The 19,422-nt window shown below is 40.1% G+C and overlaps 1 protein-coding gene and 1 non-coding gene across 4 annotated transcripts in view; one reads left to right on the top strand and one right to left on the bottom strand.

The window, feature by feature from the left end:
* The window catches only part of HPSE2 (heparanase 2 (inactive)), a 670,247-nt gene that overhangs the window by 519,044 nt on the left and 131,781 nt on the right, over positions 1-19,422 (top strand). For all 3 annotated transcript variants that reach the window (XM_047072673.1, XM_047072672.1, XM_047072671.1), the window contains one exon: positions 18,496-18,602. In XM_047072673.1, coding sequence (XP_046928629.1) covers positions 18,496-18,602 — 107 coding nt within the window. The remainder of the gene's footprint in view (positions 1-18,495; positions 18,603-19,422) is intronic.
* LOC124507330 (U6 spliceosomal RNA) lies at positions 3,078-3,184 on the bottom strand. The gene has a single exon (XR_006960985.1). It is a non-coding gene; the product is annotated as a U6 spliceosomal RNA (small nuclear RNA).

Genomic DNA, 19,422 nt, shown 5'->3' with positions numbered 1-19,422 from the left:
AGTAGTCATCTGTCAAGTAATTCTATGCAATGCAGATAACATTTGAAATACACTGGATTAGTTAATTCTGAACTGTGAAGACGTTCTGTCTGCAATTTCCATCTGCCCCTACAAAATGATATCACATCTTTTGTTGCCTAGTCAGGTCATTTTTCCAGGTAATGAGGACCTTTTGAACATTCAACTACATCTTGAGCAAATTAAACAAATCTTTGCAGAAAAATAGCAGTGGGTAAACCCCTATTAATATGGGATGAATGAATAAATGAATGGACAAATGAATGAATGACTCATGTATAAAATTATCTGTGAAATAAAATTATGCTTGGAGTAATCATAGAAAAGCACTTTTGATTGGTAGAGTGGTAGTCTATATGCTTTTTTTTGGTATTCAAATCAGTGTCCTGTTCAGATTACAAAAGCTTTTTCAGTCCTCTTGTTCTCAAAATGTTTTAGCAGCTAGGAAGCCTCAGGCCTTCTGGACTCCTATACCCCAGTCTATCCCTCTGGGGATCAGGTGCACTAGCCAGTATCTTTCTCTGTCACTGCCTCCTACCAAGCAAAGCCTAAGAGAACTAAATAATTTGAAATGTCTCTGCCAGTCTCTGTTTGACATTCATTTAGGTTTTAATATTTAAATATTTAATATTTACTGAACACTTAGCTAGTACCAGGCAAAGTGCCAGGTGCTGGGGATACAAAATGGAATAAGACATGGTCTCTGCCTTCAAGGAGCTCAGAGTTTTAAGGTTTAACAGCTTCTTTGAGCAGGTTGCAAAACATTACTTAAGGCAGTCAAATACCCTATTGAACACTGCAGTCTACTAAGCACTTTATGCTAATCTAATATTATATATTATTCTCTAAAAGGAGGGAGGAATGTCATTCATTCATTCATTCATTCATTCATTTGTTTGTTTATTCTTCCATCCAATAGATATTTATTGAGTGTGTACCATGTTCTAGGCATGATTCTAAATGTTTGTGTTACAACAGTATACGTGATAGACAAGTCCCTAAATTTTTGGCTTTTCTGATATTAAATGTAATGACCTGATCAAAAGGCTGTCATTGGAAGTAAAATGATTCAGCGGTATCATGGCACTGAGAGTGAAGGTTCTAACTGTGCTCTTGTAATTAAGTAGAACAGTTAACTCTAGGTCAGAACTAAGACATAGGTGTTGGGAGTTAGGTTCTTCCCTTTCTCACCACTACCCATTACACTCCACCACTGCGTACTTCTTACCCACCACAGAAGGTTCAAAGACTGAAATAAGTGGCTAAGCTCATCTTCTGATGTGTCCAGGCAGGGCCAAAGGAACTTAAAGAAAAGAGCTCAAACCCTGTGTACAACTGAGATTCAGACCTCTCATAGCATGTCTAATGGACTTGGCTGGGAGGGCCAGGTGCAGTTGCAAGGAGAAACAGTGGAGCCTCTAAGAGAAATGACCTGTATAAAGAAGGTGCCTGGCAGGGGTTGGCTAGAATTAGCAGTAGAACCTGATTTCACTTTTGGCTGTTGCAGATAGAACATGCCAGAGGTCCTCTCAGGAACTAGGTTAGGGTTCTGGTTATGATGTGCTGTGCAACAAATTACCCCAAAACTTAGTAGCATAAAACAACGATTTACTGTGTCTATGGATTCTATGGGTCAAGAATCCCCACAGGGCACTATAAAGATGGCTTGTCTTTGGCTCATGATGTCTGAAGCTTCAGCTGAAAGACCTGAAGGCTAGGGTGACTCAAAGGCCGGTGACTGGAATCACAAGGCTTGTTCACTTGCATGTACTGCAGTTGATGCCAGCTGTTGGCTAGTACCTTTGTTGGGTTGATAACTGGAATACCTACATATGAACTGTCTATGTAGCCTGGGTTTCCTTCCAAGGTTCAAAAGTCAGATGGCCAAGAGAGAGAGCCAGGTGGAAGCTGTACTACCTTTTCTAACCTACCCCCAGAAGTCACAGGGCTTCACTTCAACCATAGTCTATTCATTGAGACAGTCATCAAGACCAATGGAGATTTGAGGAGAGAGGAAATAAACTCTTCTTGATGGGAGAATAGCAAGATTCTAGAAGAGCATTTAAAACCAGAATTATTTTTCCAGTCATCTTTGGACAATACTGTCTGCCACAGTTTCATCTGCCCTGTATCATTTAGTAGCCCTTCCATCATTTCCCTGTCTAGTTTCTTTTTCCAACTTTTCTTTTACAAGCTCTCACCAGATACTGCCTTAAATGGGTATCTGCTGGAGGTGTTGCTGGATCACAGATTCCCCAAGATTTGATTTATGGGGTAGACATTCTCTTGGCTGCACAGCCTGGACCCAGTGGCTAGGGCCTCCAAGATGAGAGTCTGTCTCACCACAGCCCAGGATGTGCTAGGTACTGGTCTGCTCTGGGGAGATGGGGACTGAGAGACTAGAGAAGGGTCACCAAGTTTTGCCAGTTAAAAAGTTGCTTTAGCTGTTCCTGAAGTCCCCTGTGGGTGGGAGGGCGGTCTGGGGAATTAGAGTCCAAGATGCATACCGGCACAGACTGGCCAAACTTTTTTCTTCAAACTTCCAAAACCAGTTTATAGAGGGGCCAAGTAAGATTTTAATGCATATATACCTAGAACCCTCATCTAAAATCTAAAAGTATAATCTTTGTTTCTACTCTATTTTGAGAAGCTCACAGAAATTCTAATGATCCCCCTTAGGCCTACAGTGATGGGAAAAGGGCAGATTTCCTACCAAAATCAATTCATGAAGGAGTGGTTAGATAAATCAGTGATGAGACTGTTTGAATAAGAGACAGAATATAGGATTTGAAGTCTAATGCTTGATTTGGAGTTCAGGCTTAGCTGTGTAACCATGGGTTGGGTTATTCACTTAACTTTTCTAACTTTGTTTATACATCTGTAAAATGATGGTGCTAAGAATACTCTCATCTTTCCCTTTCATGGAGATTAGGAAAGTCACATGCGGCCCTATTTTGTTGATTGCTATTGAATGCTAATCTTATTGCTATTACTATTGTTGTTTGAGTTGTTGTAGTTTTTTATGTCTTTATTTTATTTTGTTTTTATTTTTATTCCATAAAAATATGGAACGCTTCACGAATTTGCGTGTCACCTTTGCTCTGGGGCCATGCTAATCTTCTTTGTATCGTTCCAATTTTAGTGTATGTGCTGCTGAAGCGAGCACTATTGTAGTTATTTTTAATAATAATTCATATGACTGGAGAAGCTTCCTGCTACCTTTATCCTCAACTTGTTCTTTGCTTTTTTTCTTCTTTCCTCTTTCTTTGAACCCTGGGGAGTATGGTAGGTGATATTTTTGGCATCTGAAAGGCAGTGACTCAATTGCTAAAAACAGCTGTGGTTTTCAAATTTGGACTGCCATTTACAGAAGAATTCTCTGTTTTCTGAGCAGTGGGCAAATTCTGGTTATATGAAAATCTACATTATGTATTTGAAAGCCAAAAGAGACAGTGTTTGGACAAGCCACTCCTTTGGATGATCTACACATTCTCTCCCTTCTATTAGAATAAGGATAATCATCTGTACTTTGGGAGATGAGTCAGGGGAAAGAGTTGAGAATCTAACAATGTAAGCAAGAGTCAGATGGGAAAGTAAGAGATGTTTCAGATACAGTGCAGATGGTATAGTGTGGATACCTGGGCTGACTCCAAAACAATGACATAAGAACCAAGAAGAACCACTTTGGCTTAAGTCACTTGGACCCTATGATTTGTGTCTTCATCTCCTGGAGGAATCAGAAGAGGAAATAACACTTTTTGATATTATTTTCAGCAATTCAATAAGCACAGGAAGGAGTTGGTGAAATCCCAGTCATAAGGGAAGTATTTCCAAAAGTACTGTCCATATGATTGCATTTTGAATACTAAATAAACTGGACAATTTGCTTCCCTAATATTTGAAAAATTCCTTCCTTCTTCCTTCCTTTCTTTCCTTTACTTATCAACTGTTTATAACATTCTTAGTATTTTCCAGGCCCCTGAGGATTAAATGGTGAGAAAGACTTACATGTGGTCTAGACCTTGTGGTCTAGTGGAAAAATAGTTAATGAAGCAAGCAATGATAATAAGATGTGATGACTCTTATAACAGAGATGTATAGGGTACTATGGGCACCCATGGTGGGAAATACCTATCTTAGTGTATAAAAGAAGGGCAGTCCTTCTAGAGAAAGTGACATTTAGGCTAATACCTAAAGGACAGGCACCTTCTAATTTATTTAGTTCTGAGAGTCTGATCAGAGGACTACCAGTGTTAATATATATGGTGGAGAGAATGGTTTATATGGTTCATAGTATGACCATTATCGTTCTTTTGTTAATATCATCATTGCTTATGATTGCTTACAGTATTTAATGAAGATGAACTCTTTTGAAGTGTCTTTACTTTTTCCAATATATGTGAGTTGCAGGATTAAGGAAGTAGGTGAGGCAGAAGAATATTTAATCCTTTTGAAGTAATTAACACATAAAAAGGAAGCTTTTGCTCTTAGCCAACCTTCTGGTTTACCCACTTATTTGAGCCTCTTAGTATATGAAAGGGGAAGGGGATTAAAAAATAACAGTTATTCTTGAGTATGATACAATAACTAGAAGCACAACTAAAGGAAAAATGAGAACAACAGTAGTGTTAACCTTTTGTGAAGGGAAGTAGAAAATGAAAATGACATTACTAGGGTAAGAACAGTAGTATCACCACAAAAGTCAGTGTTTGATTCACTCATTTATTTGTTAAAGGTTCATTTCAGTGTGCCATTGCCTGTTTACCATAATGCCTGTCACGTGGCAGGTGCTTAATAAATGTTAGTGGAAGGGAAATAGGCAGGAAGGGGAAGGTAAGCGAGCAGAGGAAAACAGTGGAAGAAGTGTAAAAGAAGTAAAGTAGTGTCCTGTCTCATTCACATTTGGATCTGCTATCTCAGCTGTTCACATGCAGAAGAATCTAATCTGCTCCTAACTATGCAGCATAGTGTTGACTAGATAGAAATTGATTCAGACAGCAATAAATGGGCTGTGCTTACATGTAGGCATAGTAGGAGAGTTTCTTCTGGGTATGTGTTGAGAGGTGAAGGAAAAGTCTCTTTGTTGTTCAAAATAACATTTCAGTCTGATTACTAATGCCAGATATTTCATTTGAAAAAAATAACCTTTCAGGGGCACCTGGGTGGCTCAGTCAGTTGAGTGTCCAACTTCGGCGCAGGTCATGATCTCACAGTTCGCGAGTTCGAGCCCCACCATCAGGCTCACTGCTGTCAGCGCAGAGTCTGCTTTGGATCCTCTGTTTCCCTCTCTCTGCCCCTGCCCTGCTTGTGCTCTCCACCTCCCAAAAATAAATAAGCATTGTTAAAAATGTTTTAAAAAGAGAGAAGAAAAAAATAACCTCTCATTCTACACATTAGGGAGAGGATGCAAAATGTAAATAACCTGAGAAGAGGTAAACTACACTGGTTCAAAGTCACACTAAGGTATTAATATCAAACAGAAGGTCCTTTCCCAAGAGCAGATTTGCATAGGCGGGGAGGAGAAACACAGGCCAAGGATATACATAAGAGAGTCAGAGTACCCCAAATACAAATGGTGCCACATGAATATCTTGGAAGACATCCCTGAGTGTCTTAAGTTTTATGGGGACTGAAATTCATACAACAGGAAACTCTTTAAGAAAAAGAAAACAAAACAAAATTGCATGTTTTAGAAATATATCTGACCACATGAACACAGTACTAGGGCCCCCCTCCCAGGATACCAGCAGAGGCCTGTGAGAGTGGGAAGCTGGAAGTTCGAGCTTCATGAACTTCCCAGTAAATTAGTTTCTGTGATGCCACTTGGCTGTGTATTTACAAATGGGACAGTATGACCCAAGGGAATCTTTGGCTCTTCTCTTTCATATAGAAGACACTAATAATAAATAGGGGAATCTAGCTGGAAAGGTATGTTTACCACAAAAGAGCTCCAAAGCTTTAGTTGTTGTCATCTTATGAACCATATCTCCTTGACTCTTAAACACAAATAATTATAAAATGTACCATAATTTAATATAGCCAGGGAGTGGAGGAGAGATAGGAGATAGGATAAACAGCTGGCAAATTTCAGCTCACAAGTTTCTTTTGAGATTGATTATAAAAAACGTTCTGATTTCAAAACCATTAAAATGTGAAAAATGCATCATTAACTTACAGAAATACAGTAACCATATTACTTTTGAGGATACAAATGCCATTTATTGAGTGCATCGTATATTACTAACCCATTGAAGAAACCAGTCACTTACTCAAAGCCATTAGTAGTAAAATTAGAATTCAAGGCCAGGCCCACCTAACTCCAGAGCCTACACTCTTATCCAATCCACTCTTCTTTCGGTTTTTTTTAATTTTTTTAATTTTTTTTTTTAACATTTACTTATTTTTGAGACAGAGAGAGAGCATGAACAGGGGAGGGTCAGAGAAAGAGGGAGACACAGAATCTGAAACAGGCTCCAGGCTCTGAGCTGTCAGCACAGAGCCCAATGTGGGACAGGGACAAAGTGCAAGCAGGGGAGGGGCAGAGAGAGAGGGAGACACAGAATCCAAATAAGGCTCCAGGCTCCAAGCTGTCAGCACAGAGCCCAATGTGGGACTTGAACCCAGAAACTGCGAGGTCATGACCTGAGCCAAAGTCTGATGCCTAACTGACTGAGCTACCCAGGCGTCCCTGTGTCTTATTTTAAACAGCCTCTCTAATGTGAAATTATTTCATTTTAGCTTATATTGTCTTCTAACATTTTTAGAATCACGTTTTTATTTACTCTGGAATCTACTTTGTAAAGGTGCAAGATAGAAATAATCTGCTTGTAAAGTCAAGTTTAGAGAGCTCCCAACCGGGTATCTAGACTATGAATCTGATTTGCTATTATCAATGCATGCAGCTAGTGTTTTCACAATTTGAAAGTGAGAGATTTTGTAAGCAATGGCAAGGATCTGGTGTGGTGAAGGAAGGGTGTGGGGGAAATGGATGTGACACGAGGGTCACATCCTCCTAGGGCTTAGTTGACTGAGGTACAGACTTTGGCCTTGGTTCCCCCTTTCCCACCCTTCAGTATGAAAATGGCTCCAGGAAAAGGAATGGTAGGTGATCCCCACAGGGTCCTGAGAGGTCCATCTATGACCTGAGCTGAAGTTGGATGCTTAACCAACTGAGCCACCCAGGCGCCCCCAATCCACTCTTCTGCATCTACCATACCTGTTAGCCATTTATTTTGTAGCCAATATAATATTTGTATTCCTAACCACCCAGGATTAGGAAGACTTTTAAGTAGCACTGAATGTCCTGATGAAAGAACATCAATTCGATGCCACAATCAGTTGATATAATCTGGCATAGGTGTCCCAGAAGTTAGAGTCCAATGAAAGTTATATACCCCAATGTTAGGTAATGTCTAATATTACCACAGTGTTAGATAGTGGAAGAGGACTGGGCTTTTGAGGGAGTGATTTGCATTTATTCACTGGACTTCATTCTTACATCCCATGTGCACAGGCTTTTGGTCAATGCATAGTGAGTTCTGGTTATGTGCAAGGCAATCACAATGCAAAGGTATATGCTGCCCATAGACACTTGGAGGAATGGCCCTGGGGACAAATTGTGGTTTGGGGTAAAAAGCTTCTTCAGGAGGAATAGGCACCTTGAGGTGACCTTCCAATTTTCCACATGGAAGGGGGGATTATATGGTTTGTCTTGAATGAGAGAAAATTACCTCTGAGGATGATAAAGCCTGACTCGTCAGTGGATAGACTGTCCAGTAAGCCTAGGGATTGGTTACTCATGGAAAATAACTGGGGAAGGGAGGAAGAGTCATTCTTGTGTGAGCAGCTGCTGTCCAGTCTCTCCCTCTTCTAGCACTTATCCTTGATCGTAGACTCTGCTTTGGGACTCTGAAATATTCTTCCTTATTTTCTTGCATATACTAATAATTTCCTTGGCTCCCCTGTGACTTTATCTTCATTGTGTATTCTCTTATTTTAATTTTATATTTTGTTGCAATTATATACATTTGCTTTTCTGTGGTTGGAGATAACAAGAACAGAGAATTCAATTTTAAATCCTAAAAATGACACATAAACAGAAGCCACAAATTAAAAATTGATCTGATACCAAAAGAAAATGGGTAAATATGGCACTCCGGAACAGGGAGACGATAGAGAGCAATTATACAGAAAAAAAAAATTAATGAAACTGACAGGAAGTACATTAGACAAAAGAAATAAATCAGGAAGAATGTGATGAGATATTAGAATGACTGAGCTCAGAATAGCCTAGCTTGTCTAACCTAAGAAGGACATATTAAATATGGAGGCATTTTAGTCACCCAGAAGCTTCCAGGTCTCCTCAAATAGGGAAATTCAATTAGAAAGTAGATAGAACCCTGAAGTGGAACTGTGAGGATTTGGTGTTTGCTCTTATGGTTTTGAGGTTATTAGTTATCTCCACTGAAACTTGGCCTTTTCAATAGTAAAATATTATCTCCCTCGTATATTAACAAATAAGTTATTTCATTATCTTATTATTTAATGTACTTAATAAGCAAAGTACCTGTCAAGCGACATGCCAGGTACTTAGATACTTCTATAAGGCATACAGAAAAGGAAAAAATGTGGCTTTCTCAAGTATTTCCAGTATAGTTGAAAGACAGGCAAACAGAAGATTATAATTCAGTTTAAAAAGGTCAAGGTCAGGGGCGCCTGGGTGGCTCAGTCAGTTGAGCATCCGACTTCGGCTCAGGTCATGATCTCACAGTCCGTGAGTTCGAGCCCCGCATCAGGCTCTGTGCTGATAGCTCAGAGCCTGGAGCCTGCTTCAGATTCTGTGTCTCCCTCTCTCTCTGACCCTCCCTCGTTCATGCTCTGTCTCTCTCTGTCTCAAAAATAAATAAACATTAAAAAAAAATTAAAAAAAAAAAAAGGTCAAGGTCAGAGATAGGTTTGAAGAACTTTGGAGCCCAAAGGAGAGATGAATTAATTTTCTAAAGGTTTGAGGAAAGTTTCACAGTGGAAGTAAGATTTGAAATAAGCCAGAAAAAAAAAATTAGACAACATGGAGGAGGAGTGGGTAGGGGAGGAGGCAATTAGTAAAAACCTAAAAGGAGGTCCTATAGTTGGAAAATGATAAGTCCACTCTGTGGTGAACCATAGGTCTTGTGGGGAGAAAGGGGAGAAGAGACAGCTAAGGGGTAGTTATGAAGGATCTAAGATACCAAGGTAAATGAAGCAGTTGGCATGTATTCTGTGGGCCGGTGGTTCTCATAATCATTGTACCATGTCTAACGTACTCCAATAGACAAATGGATAAAACAGACTAGGGGTTGTGTGTAGTTACTGGCTCCTTAGCTTTTTTCCGAGTTGGAGAAACATTTCATACTTTTGGTGAATGAAAAGAATGTAATTGGGGCAACTTTGAAACCATTCTTTTTATTTTTAAGTAAATCATTCCCTAGATCACTTTCAATATTATCATAGCACATATACCAGTTAACAACATTGACCTCTGTGAACACATGATTGAGTTCTTCTGCTGGTAACGGCCAAAATACACAAGAAGGACGGACAGAAATGCAGAGTGTTACTGAACTCTCACCTGGACCTCTAGTAAATACAATAGGGAACAAAGAGGCAGGGGCACCCCAAGAAGTGCTTTGTGCATAGGTGAGGTTTAAGAAGCTTCCTGAAGCTATTTGGCTCCTTCTAACCAGTGATTAGGGACCAGTTCTGGTTACTCAAAGAGCTACTGCTCTTCCTGAAGTCCTGGGGAAGGTTGATTTCCAAGTAGATGAGATGCTGGAATTAATGGACTCCAGGTTCTTTTGGAGGTTGGGCCTCCTGCCAGGACTGATTAGCCCAGCTGGCCTGTCCACTATTCCTGTTTTATTGCTTCCTTTCTCATTAAGGAAGGTGTTGGGTTTGGATAACCATAAACAACATGTCTGCTGCTATAGGGCCACCATCTCTTGCACAGCCAGTGGCTGAAACCAGGCTCTCAGGAGTCTTTTTTAAAGACTTAGATCACAGTTTTGGAGAAACAGGAAAAGGAAGCCCAAGTTTGAAAACATGCCACATAAATGATTATTTTCCTATTTTCCTCTTTTTTTTTTTAATTCAAAGTGGCAGGGAAAATAAAACTTTAAAAAGTAAAATAAAACCAGTACTGTTTTCCTCATTCTGTTTTCTCTCTCACCCCTGCTGTCTCAACATAGCCACATGGAACAGTCCTGATGTCCTCAACCCCTGAGATGGGAGGGAAGGGAGTTGGAGGCTTCCCTTCATATCAACCTGCCCCCAGCAGGCCCAAGGAGTCTGAGCAGCCACTGACCACTTGCTTTGCTGTTATGTGGGTGCCTCATGGCTCCCTTGTCTACTTGGGGCCAAGGGCTGAAGTCTATTTAGGACCACAGAACCCTTAAAAGAGAGCCAGCCACCCAGCCCCTCTCTAACCTCACTCCAGTAATCTCAACACTTGTACTTCTTCCCCCTCCCCAGACAATGTGTTCCTTAAAATGACCTTCATTGGCACATCATTTCTCACCAGGAACTGTACCCTTGTTCTTTCCAGTCCTGCAATTTTCTCTCTTCCAGCACAGGGAGAATCATATTTACTCAGAAAACCACAGTGTTGAACTATAGCCCTCGGTTTCTTAGAGTTTCACTTTCTAAGGGAATTTTGCAGCTGGTTCCATCTGCTTGTCCTGATTTTTTTTCTCTCCTCTTTTCCCCATGCTGATTTCTTCCCCATTCCTAACCAGCACCCAGCCTCAGTACCTTCCCCACATGTCACCATGATGGTCTTCTTTGCTCATGGTAGACACACAATTCATCAAACCTCTCACCATGTCCCAAACGGTAAATGCTCAGAAAATCCTTGTTGATTTGTACCAACTACTCCCAGAACTTTTAGTATTAATACTTTCTAGGAATCTCTCCCCTGCAGAACATTTCATAATGCTGGTTTAGGTCGTATATAAAAGTTCTAGCTCACTGTGTTTTTTGTTCATATGGCTTCTCTAGACAAGGACAGGAATTACCCCCATGCTAAGAGTTCATAAGTAAACTATGAATGCTAATTATGTTAATGTGAATAATCCATGTGCCTTTTAAATTTTAAGCAGACCTTTCCTTTCTAGTTAGCATACATCTGGTCTATTACCTACCTCCTAAAACATGTCCAAAAGAAAAGCAAACAACTCCAATGTTAGATTGATCCAAGCCCAACTCGTGAGCTTTACACAGGAGAGTGGTCTAGGGTAACAGGTTAACTTTAAGAGCTTACCAACAGGGGTGACTGGGTGGCTCAGTTGGTCAAGTGTCTGACCTCCACTCAGGTCATGATCTCAGGACTGCATTGGGCTTTCTGCTATCAGTACAGAGCCCGCTTTGGATCCTCTGTCTCCCTCTCTCTCTGCCCCTTCCCCCTCCTCTCTCAAAAATAAATAAACATTAAAAATAAGAGCTTACCAATAAGACAGACACACCTTTCCAAGTGCTTTATAAATATTAGGTCATTTAAATATCACAAAATGCTCTGAGATGGATCTTATTATTATTCTGGTTTTACATCTGAGGAAAGTAAAGCACAGAGAGATCACACCAGTCAGTAAACCACAGAATCAGGATTCAAACACAGGGAATCTGGGTGCAAAGTCCATGCACCTAACCACTACTTAGTGCTACCTCACCAATAATAGCAATTTTTAAATTGTTTCCTTCCAAATCTCCCTGCAAGTTAGAATTCAGATGAACTTCTATTTATACAGTGTCTGTATCCCTGCAGAGTCTTATGTACACAATATTTTATAAATCCAACCATTTTCCTGAATCAAGTCCTCATTTAAAAGAGCTAGACTTTGGGGGCATCTTGGTGGCTCAGTCAGTTATGTGTCCGACTCTCGTTTTTGGCTCAGGTCATGATCTCACGGTTGGTTTGTGAGTTCGACGTGCTTAGGATTCTCTCTCTCTCCCTCTCTCTCTGCCCCTCCCATGAGCTTGCTTGCTGTCTCTCAAAATAAATAAATAAACTTTAAAGATCTAGACTTTGAACTCCTTTTGGAATATAACTATTTTGTACAAATTTGCTGCTCTTTGTTGGGCATGCTACCTTCCAACTAAGTATTTATGACAGATGACCTCACAGAATAGGTGGTAGGAATATGATTGTCTCTTTATCTTCAATATCAGAACATTATGATAAACTTAATACATCATAAAATACTTCTGGTCTCCAAATATCATTGGATGGTGATTTGCTTTTACCATTTCTGGGGGTGTTGGATTCCATATATAAATTCCCTGGTAAGCAAAGGCATAATTCCCTTTCCTTCTCTGAAATTTCCATCTTTCAGAGTTCAAGGGGCAGACCTCAGGCCTCATATCCTGAGCTTTAGCAAATAGACATGTGTTGCTCTTATCTAGATCTTTAGTGCTATTGTAGGTTTTCATGGCATGCTTTTATTTTTCCTGATCTCCAAGGTGGTTTTTGCATTCAGGGTACTGCTTCCAATTCTTTGACCAGTTTAGTTGCCCTGTCTTAGGTCATATAACTTCTTTAAAGAGTGAGAGTCTCCTGTGAGCTTGTGCATGGGCAGGTTTGGAATTATATTGACTTCTTCATGTGACTAGAACACCACAGTCTCCAGTTAAGCACTTACTCTGTGCCAGGCACTCTCCTAGGAAGTAAATACAAAAGTAAACACCATAAGATCCCTGCCCTCACAGTGAGGGACCTTTAGTAAATATAATAAAGAACAAGAACTGATAGTTCAGGGTTCCTAAGAAGTAGTCCATAGATTCCTGGATTCCTTTGTTAGATCATAAATGATAGTTCAGAATCTTACCACCAAATTGTAACTCTCTTTAGCATGAGTTCATTTGAATTCATGCATCACCTTAGATGGGCACACATAAATGTTCATCTGCTGCACCTGCTGTCACTTCCTGCTAATTCTCAGGATCTTCCTGTGATTGGCCTACTGTTATTTATCCTTTGACTAGTAATCAGGATCACTGACAACTCTGTCAAGTATTATTCCAGCTCATGGATGAGGAAATTGAAGCTAGAGTAGCCACAGAAATAACAGAACTTGGGGCGCCTGGGTGGCTCATTTGGTTAAGTGGCCAACTTCGGCTCAGGTCTTGATCTTACATCTCATGCAGAGCCTGCCTGGGATTCTCTCTCTCCCTCTCTCTCTGTCCCTCCCCCACTCTCATGCACACACATGCTCTCTCTCTAAATAAATAAATAAACTTAAAAAAGAGAGAAATAATGGAACTTTAACATATTTATCTTTTCACAGTTTTCATTATAAATGTGTATGTGATTTCATCACAGCTACAGTGATCTTGGCATAAATCACTTCATATCCCTTTCTTGTTTAAATCCCTCAAATAGCTTTCCATCACACTCAGAATGAGAAACATCCATCCTTTCTTCTCTTTTTTTGTTTTGTTTTATTTTATTTTATTTTATTTTATTTTATTTTATTTTTATTTTTATTTTATTTTCATCATGATAAGTGTACTCTTAAATTCCAAACCCTATTTCCCCTATTCCCCACCCCTGCCAGTAACCTATTTGTTCTCTATAGTTAAGAGTCTGTTTTTTGCTTTGTCACTCTCTCTCTTTTTTATCCTTTGCTTGTTTTGTTTCTCAAATGCCACATATTCCACATTCCCCTACTCACTATACTCCAGATGGTCTTCTCTTGGTTCTACAAACAGCAGTCCTGTTTCCATATCTTGTCCTTTTCCTGTGCTGCTCCTACCAATCCATGAAGGGGCTGGTTCCCTTGTCACTCAGGTCTACGCTCAGATACCATCTTTCCAGGGGGGTGACCTGAGTACTATCTAAAGTGTCCACCGCACCCCCCACCCGCCACCCCATATCTCCTGCCAAGTTACTTTATATCAGATTACTCTCTTTAATTTTCTTCCTAGCTCTTATTATTTCTAAATTTCTTTTTTTTATTTACTCATTCATTGTTAGTCTTTTCCCCTTGACTAAAATGTAAGCCAAAGAGAACAAAGCCTTGTCCTGTTTCACTCATTGCTGTATTCCTGCCCCTAGAATCTGTTTGGCATATAGAAGGTGCTCAATAAGTATTGGTTAGAGTGAATGAATAAATGTATTTGGTAATGCCTTAGTGTTTTGGGATGGAAACCCTTAGCCCTTTTCTAGTCCCACTTTTAGATATTTCCCTTAGGTAATTTCATCCACTCTGGTGGCTTTTTCTACCGCTCTGTCTCCCATATTTGTTGTTTATGTAATTTTCACTTACATAATCAAAGATACTCTTGACTGTTGAGGGATAGGAGCCAAGGGAACTGGCAATAATATTATAAAATACTAATACATTTTAACATTTTGTATTTAGAAGGAACTTAGATTTCATCTACTCCGAATTCATGGCTTACATGTCGATGAAGAAAGTTCAAGATAATAATAAGCCAAAAATCTCACAGCTAGTGGGTGGTAGAACCCAGAACTTCCAGGGTACTTTACTGTTTCCACAGTAGTTACCTGCCTGTTAGACTCTATCTCTCCTTTTGCTAATGACACCAACACACACACACACACACACACACACACACACACACACACACAGAGTTTTATTTTATTGAGATAAAATTCACATGCCATGAAATTGTGCATACCCTTTAAAAGTGTGCAATTCTGTAGTTCTTAAGGTATTCACAGAATTGTGAAACCATCTATTTAATTTTAGAACATGTTCATCACCCCCTAAAGAAACTACATATCTATTTGTAGTCATTACCCCCTCTCCATTTCTCCCTCCATTCTCCAGCCCTAGGAAACAACTAATCTACTTTCTGTCTCTACAGACTTACCTATTTTGGACATTTCATGTAACAGAATCAGACACTATGTGGCCTTTTGTGTCTGGCTTCTTTCACTCAGCTTAATTATTTCAAGGTTCATTATGTTGGGACACCTGGGTGGCTCAGTCAGTTGAGCATCTGACTCTTCATTTCAGCTCAGGTCGTGATCCCAGGATCATGAGATCGAGCCCCGAATCAGGCTCTATGCTGAGCATGGAGGCTGCTTAAGATTCTCTCTCTCTCTCTCTCTCTCTCTCTCTCTCTCTCTCTGTCTCTCTGTCTCTCTCTCCCTCTGCCCCTTTCCTTTGTTCATGCTCTAGCTCTCTCTCTAAACAAAAAAGAAAATTAAGTTCATCATGTTGTAGTTTTACTTTTTTGTTTTGTTTAATCCCTTTTCTCTAAGTGCCTTAATTTTAATGTCTTTTTTTATATGTTTATTTATTTTGAGAGAGAGAGAGAGAGCAGGTAGGGGAGAGATAGAGGGAGAGGGAGAGAGAGAGAATCCCAAACAGACTCCATGCTATCAGAGTACAGAGCCCAATGTGGGGCTCGATCTCATCAACCATGAGATCATGACCTGAGCCAAAATCACAAGTTGGATGCTTAACCACCTGAGCCACCCAGGTGCCCCTTAATATCTATCTTTGAACAAAAATTAAACTCTGAATGTCTTGGAAGCCAAAGGCAACAAAGAAAAATACAAATATATTTGTTAGCTCTTGTTAGCTGTAAAGGAAGCACAAAGTTTATCAAGAACACAGTTTTTGTAGCAATACATTTTGAGGGGAACCATCAATGCAGTCCAGTTTCACCATATGGCTCTGTCTTTTGATCATCTAAGGTATATTTCTTGTTTTCTTATTTATACTATTTCCAGTTCCCTTTGGGTTGGGCATGGTGAGCAGTATCGAGAAGGGAGAGAGAACTACCTTGTGGTGTCCTCAGTGACTCTTGTCTTTCTGGGTACAAGGGGGAATTCTTACTCAATTTTTAATAACCCTCCAATTTGACCTCCACTATTAATTCTCAGGATCTTTCTTTCATTTTTTATCACAATCCTTACTTCTTTTTTAAAAAAAAATTTTTAACATTTATTTATTTTTGAAAGACAGAGAGAGACAGAGCATAAGCCAGGGAGGGGGAGAGAGAGGGGGCGGAGACACAGAATCCGAAGCAAGCTCCAGGCTCTGAGCTGTCAGCACACAGCCTGATGCAGGGCTCAAACTCACAGACAGACCATGAGATCACTACCTGAGCCGAAGTCGGACACTTAACCAACCCAGGCGCCCCACAATCTTTACTTCTACATCAAATTGGTGAAAAATTTTTACAACTTTATTCCTGAAAAGTTCAAGCACTTTGCCAACTCTTATTCTAAAGTAGGTCTCAAATAATGCAAATACTCTAGTAGATGAGGGGAGAGGACAAGCATTATGCCTAGGGAGAGATGACAGGAGGAATATGATTGTTTGCTGATGTCTGCCTATGGGTTTTGGAAAAGGAAAGTTCTGGCATTTATGCTATGTCTCATATTATTTTTTTTTCTTTTTTGGGATCTGAGGTAAAGGGAATTAAATTAAAATCATGCTCCTCAACCACAGCAAACTATTATCATCAGTTCACGCAAAAGCCCTGCATTTGTTTTGATTTTCACCTCGATCTCTAATCTGTGCTCACATTCACCTCCCTCTTAAACATGCCTTCCTTCTGTGTTTGATACAGGTCCTTAAGAGACATGTATCTTTATAAACTATTTCATCTTATTGGATGTAACTGAGTACATAAGTAATATTGTGACCTAAATTTCATTCCGTTGGTATTTTGTTAACTCACCACTAAATCTTTAAAGCTAATTTACGTTGCTAGATTTACATTGAATCTATTGTTCTAACTGCTGCATAATGTCTTATGGTATGTATCTACCATCTTTTACTTTTCCATTCCTCCTGCAATGGAAACCTGTGTCAAACAATGACATAGTAAACATCCTCGTACTTGACTCCTTAGAGGCTTGAGGAAGAATTCCTTTGGTTTGCATGTCTAAAAGAAAAATTGGTGGCCCATTGTATCTAAATACACTGTTGTCTTTATCCAGCCCCCCTTGTGCATAAATGGCATCCCCATCCTACCTCCTATACTAACTATTGCTGCAGGGACTTGAGCTGGGCAGATCCACAGCTGTAACCAGCTTAGTGCTGTCGTGATACGGTACAACCTTGCTTCTTATTTCCTGCTCTGGGACTTCTCTAAGACAGAGATACAGAACTCAGGGAACCTGCTCAACACTTACGCCTACACAATTAAATGGGGTAATGGGGAAGAGCAGAGGTTACAGTCCCAAGGCTACTCCTGACCTTTTGGAGGATAGGAGCCAAAGGATAAGTTTGCTTCCTCTTGAATTCCCTGGGGGGAAAGTTCTGAGACATATAGTTCTTAAGACTCTTACCAAGTTCCTGTGGAATTGAGTGTAAGTTGCCAACACTGGTTGCCAGCTTGGAAACCCATCCTGGTATTGGTTTTCCCTTTTCCCTAATTCAGCCCTGCAGTTCCTCATTCCTGTTCCCTGTTATGACTTCCCCCAATGAATTACCTATAGATAAGCCTTTGTCTCAGCCTCTGTTTTTAGGGGCACCCAAAGTACATGATCCCTAAATACTGCCAGATTGCTATCTAGGGGATCTGGGCCTTAATCTGGGTAGTATGGCCACCTTCCAACTTGTGGACCAGAGACTGGGCCATTTTAAAACTTCAGAGGGCCACCTTTTAACAAGATGCTCTTCTTCTGCTTAGAAAGTTCCCTAGGTAGGATCTTTCACCCCTGGATCAGTGATTTTTTTTTACATTCACTGCAGTTATTCTCCAAAATATGGTTGTAATATATATACATGCCTTGGTGATTATAAAATGCTTCTCACAAACATTGACCTCTGCCTTCATGATTCATGACTTCTAATGCATGGATAGTAGACTCATCCTGGCATGTGCCATACCAGAGTATTAAGAAAATTTCCTTCAAGGGGCACCTGGGTAGCTCAGTCGGTTAAGCGTCCAACTTCTGCTCAGGTCATGATCTCACGGTTTGTGGATTCAAGCCCCACATCTGACTCTCTGCTGACAGCTCAGAGCCTGGAACCTACTTCAGATTCTGTGTCTCTCTCTCTGCCCCTCCCCCACTCATGCTCTGTCTGTCTCTCTGTCTCTCAAAAATGAATAAACATGAAAAAAAAACTTTAAAAAAAGAAAATTTCCTTCTCAATACTTGCTAATAGATATCATATGATTTATACTTTCCAGTGACTGGTGTTGCATTCAACTTGTGTCCTAGAAAATGCACTTGTCCTACTGTCACATTTTCACTTGCGTTTACTTAGGAAAAAAATGATCATTTCTTTGAGTGGACATGTGTCAGTGTTAATGTGTGTGTGTGTGTGCGCGCACGCACGCGCGCATGCACGTGCGTCAGCTCATTGCATGGGGTGAGTCATCATGAAAAAAGCACAGATCATGACCATCTGGGAGCAAGGTATCGACAGAACTCCCTTAAGGGAATGTGTGTTCTTTCTCACTTGGGAGTAACTTTTAAAAATCTCATATCCCCTTCTGCTTCTGTTATGTGAACAGGTGGTTAATACATACACCCCAGGAAAGAAGATTTGGCTTGAAGGTGTGGTGACCACCTCAGCTGGAGGCACAAACAATCTATCAGATTCCTATGCTGCAGGATTCTTGTGAGTAACACATGCAATTTCATTCCCAGGGACTTTGAGGAAAGAAAGTGTGTTATTCTGCCTATTGGAGGGGGAGATTCATTTCCTATTGAAAGTTTTTTATCTGTTCCTTTGTGAATGGGTTTAACCCATTCAACAAACAGTGATAAGTGACTTCCCTGGATCCTAAGACGTCAAGCACAGGCATCAGAGCAAAGATAGTAGTAACAGTAGCAGTAGTAGTGACCATAATAGTCATATGACCTTTATTTAATGTCTATAGTTCAAAACACAGTGCAGACAACATACAATTTCTCATCCATTTTTCACCATAGTCCTAGGAAATAGGTAAGAGTAAGATCGGAGGAACAGAAAGAGGAGCTAAGAAAAGGTGTGGGAGATTAGTGCCGTAATAATAATAAATACTAATAATTTTAACTATATGTGTTACATGCTTTCTGAAGCACTCTTTCTATATCTAATAATTTAACAACCAGTGATACAGTTACTATTATTTTACAACAATCCAAAGAGATAGATGTGAGAGCTTTGACTCAAGCCCAGGCAATCTGCTTCAGAGTCAAGCCTCTTTGCCACTACCTTAGACCATCTTACTTTCTGCTTCAAAAGCAGTGGTAGTCATGCAAAGGAACCAGTAGTTTCTGTCCCTGGGAGGATCAGGAAGGGCTTCATGGACAAAGTGGCATTTGAGTGGGACATAGAAAGATTACTCTAATTTCTATAGGAGGAGAATGGTGGTGATAGTGGAGGAGAGCATGCTAGGCAGAAGGAACATTTCCGGCACAGGCACAGGGGAGGGGAAATGATTCGTGTGAAGAAA

The sequence above is a fragment of the Lynx rufus genome, unplaced genomic scaffold (assembly GCF_022079265.1).
Source record: "Lynx rufus isolate CCGP_SWC_20201006 ecotype Redwood Valley unplaced genomic scaffold, mLynRuf1.p SCAF_11, whole genome shotgun sequence".
NCBI lineage: Eukaryota > Metazoa > Chordata > Mammalia > Carnivora > Felidae > Lynx > Lynx rufus.
This window is presented reverse-complemented; position numbering and strand designations above follow the sequence as displayed.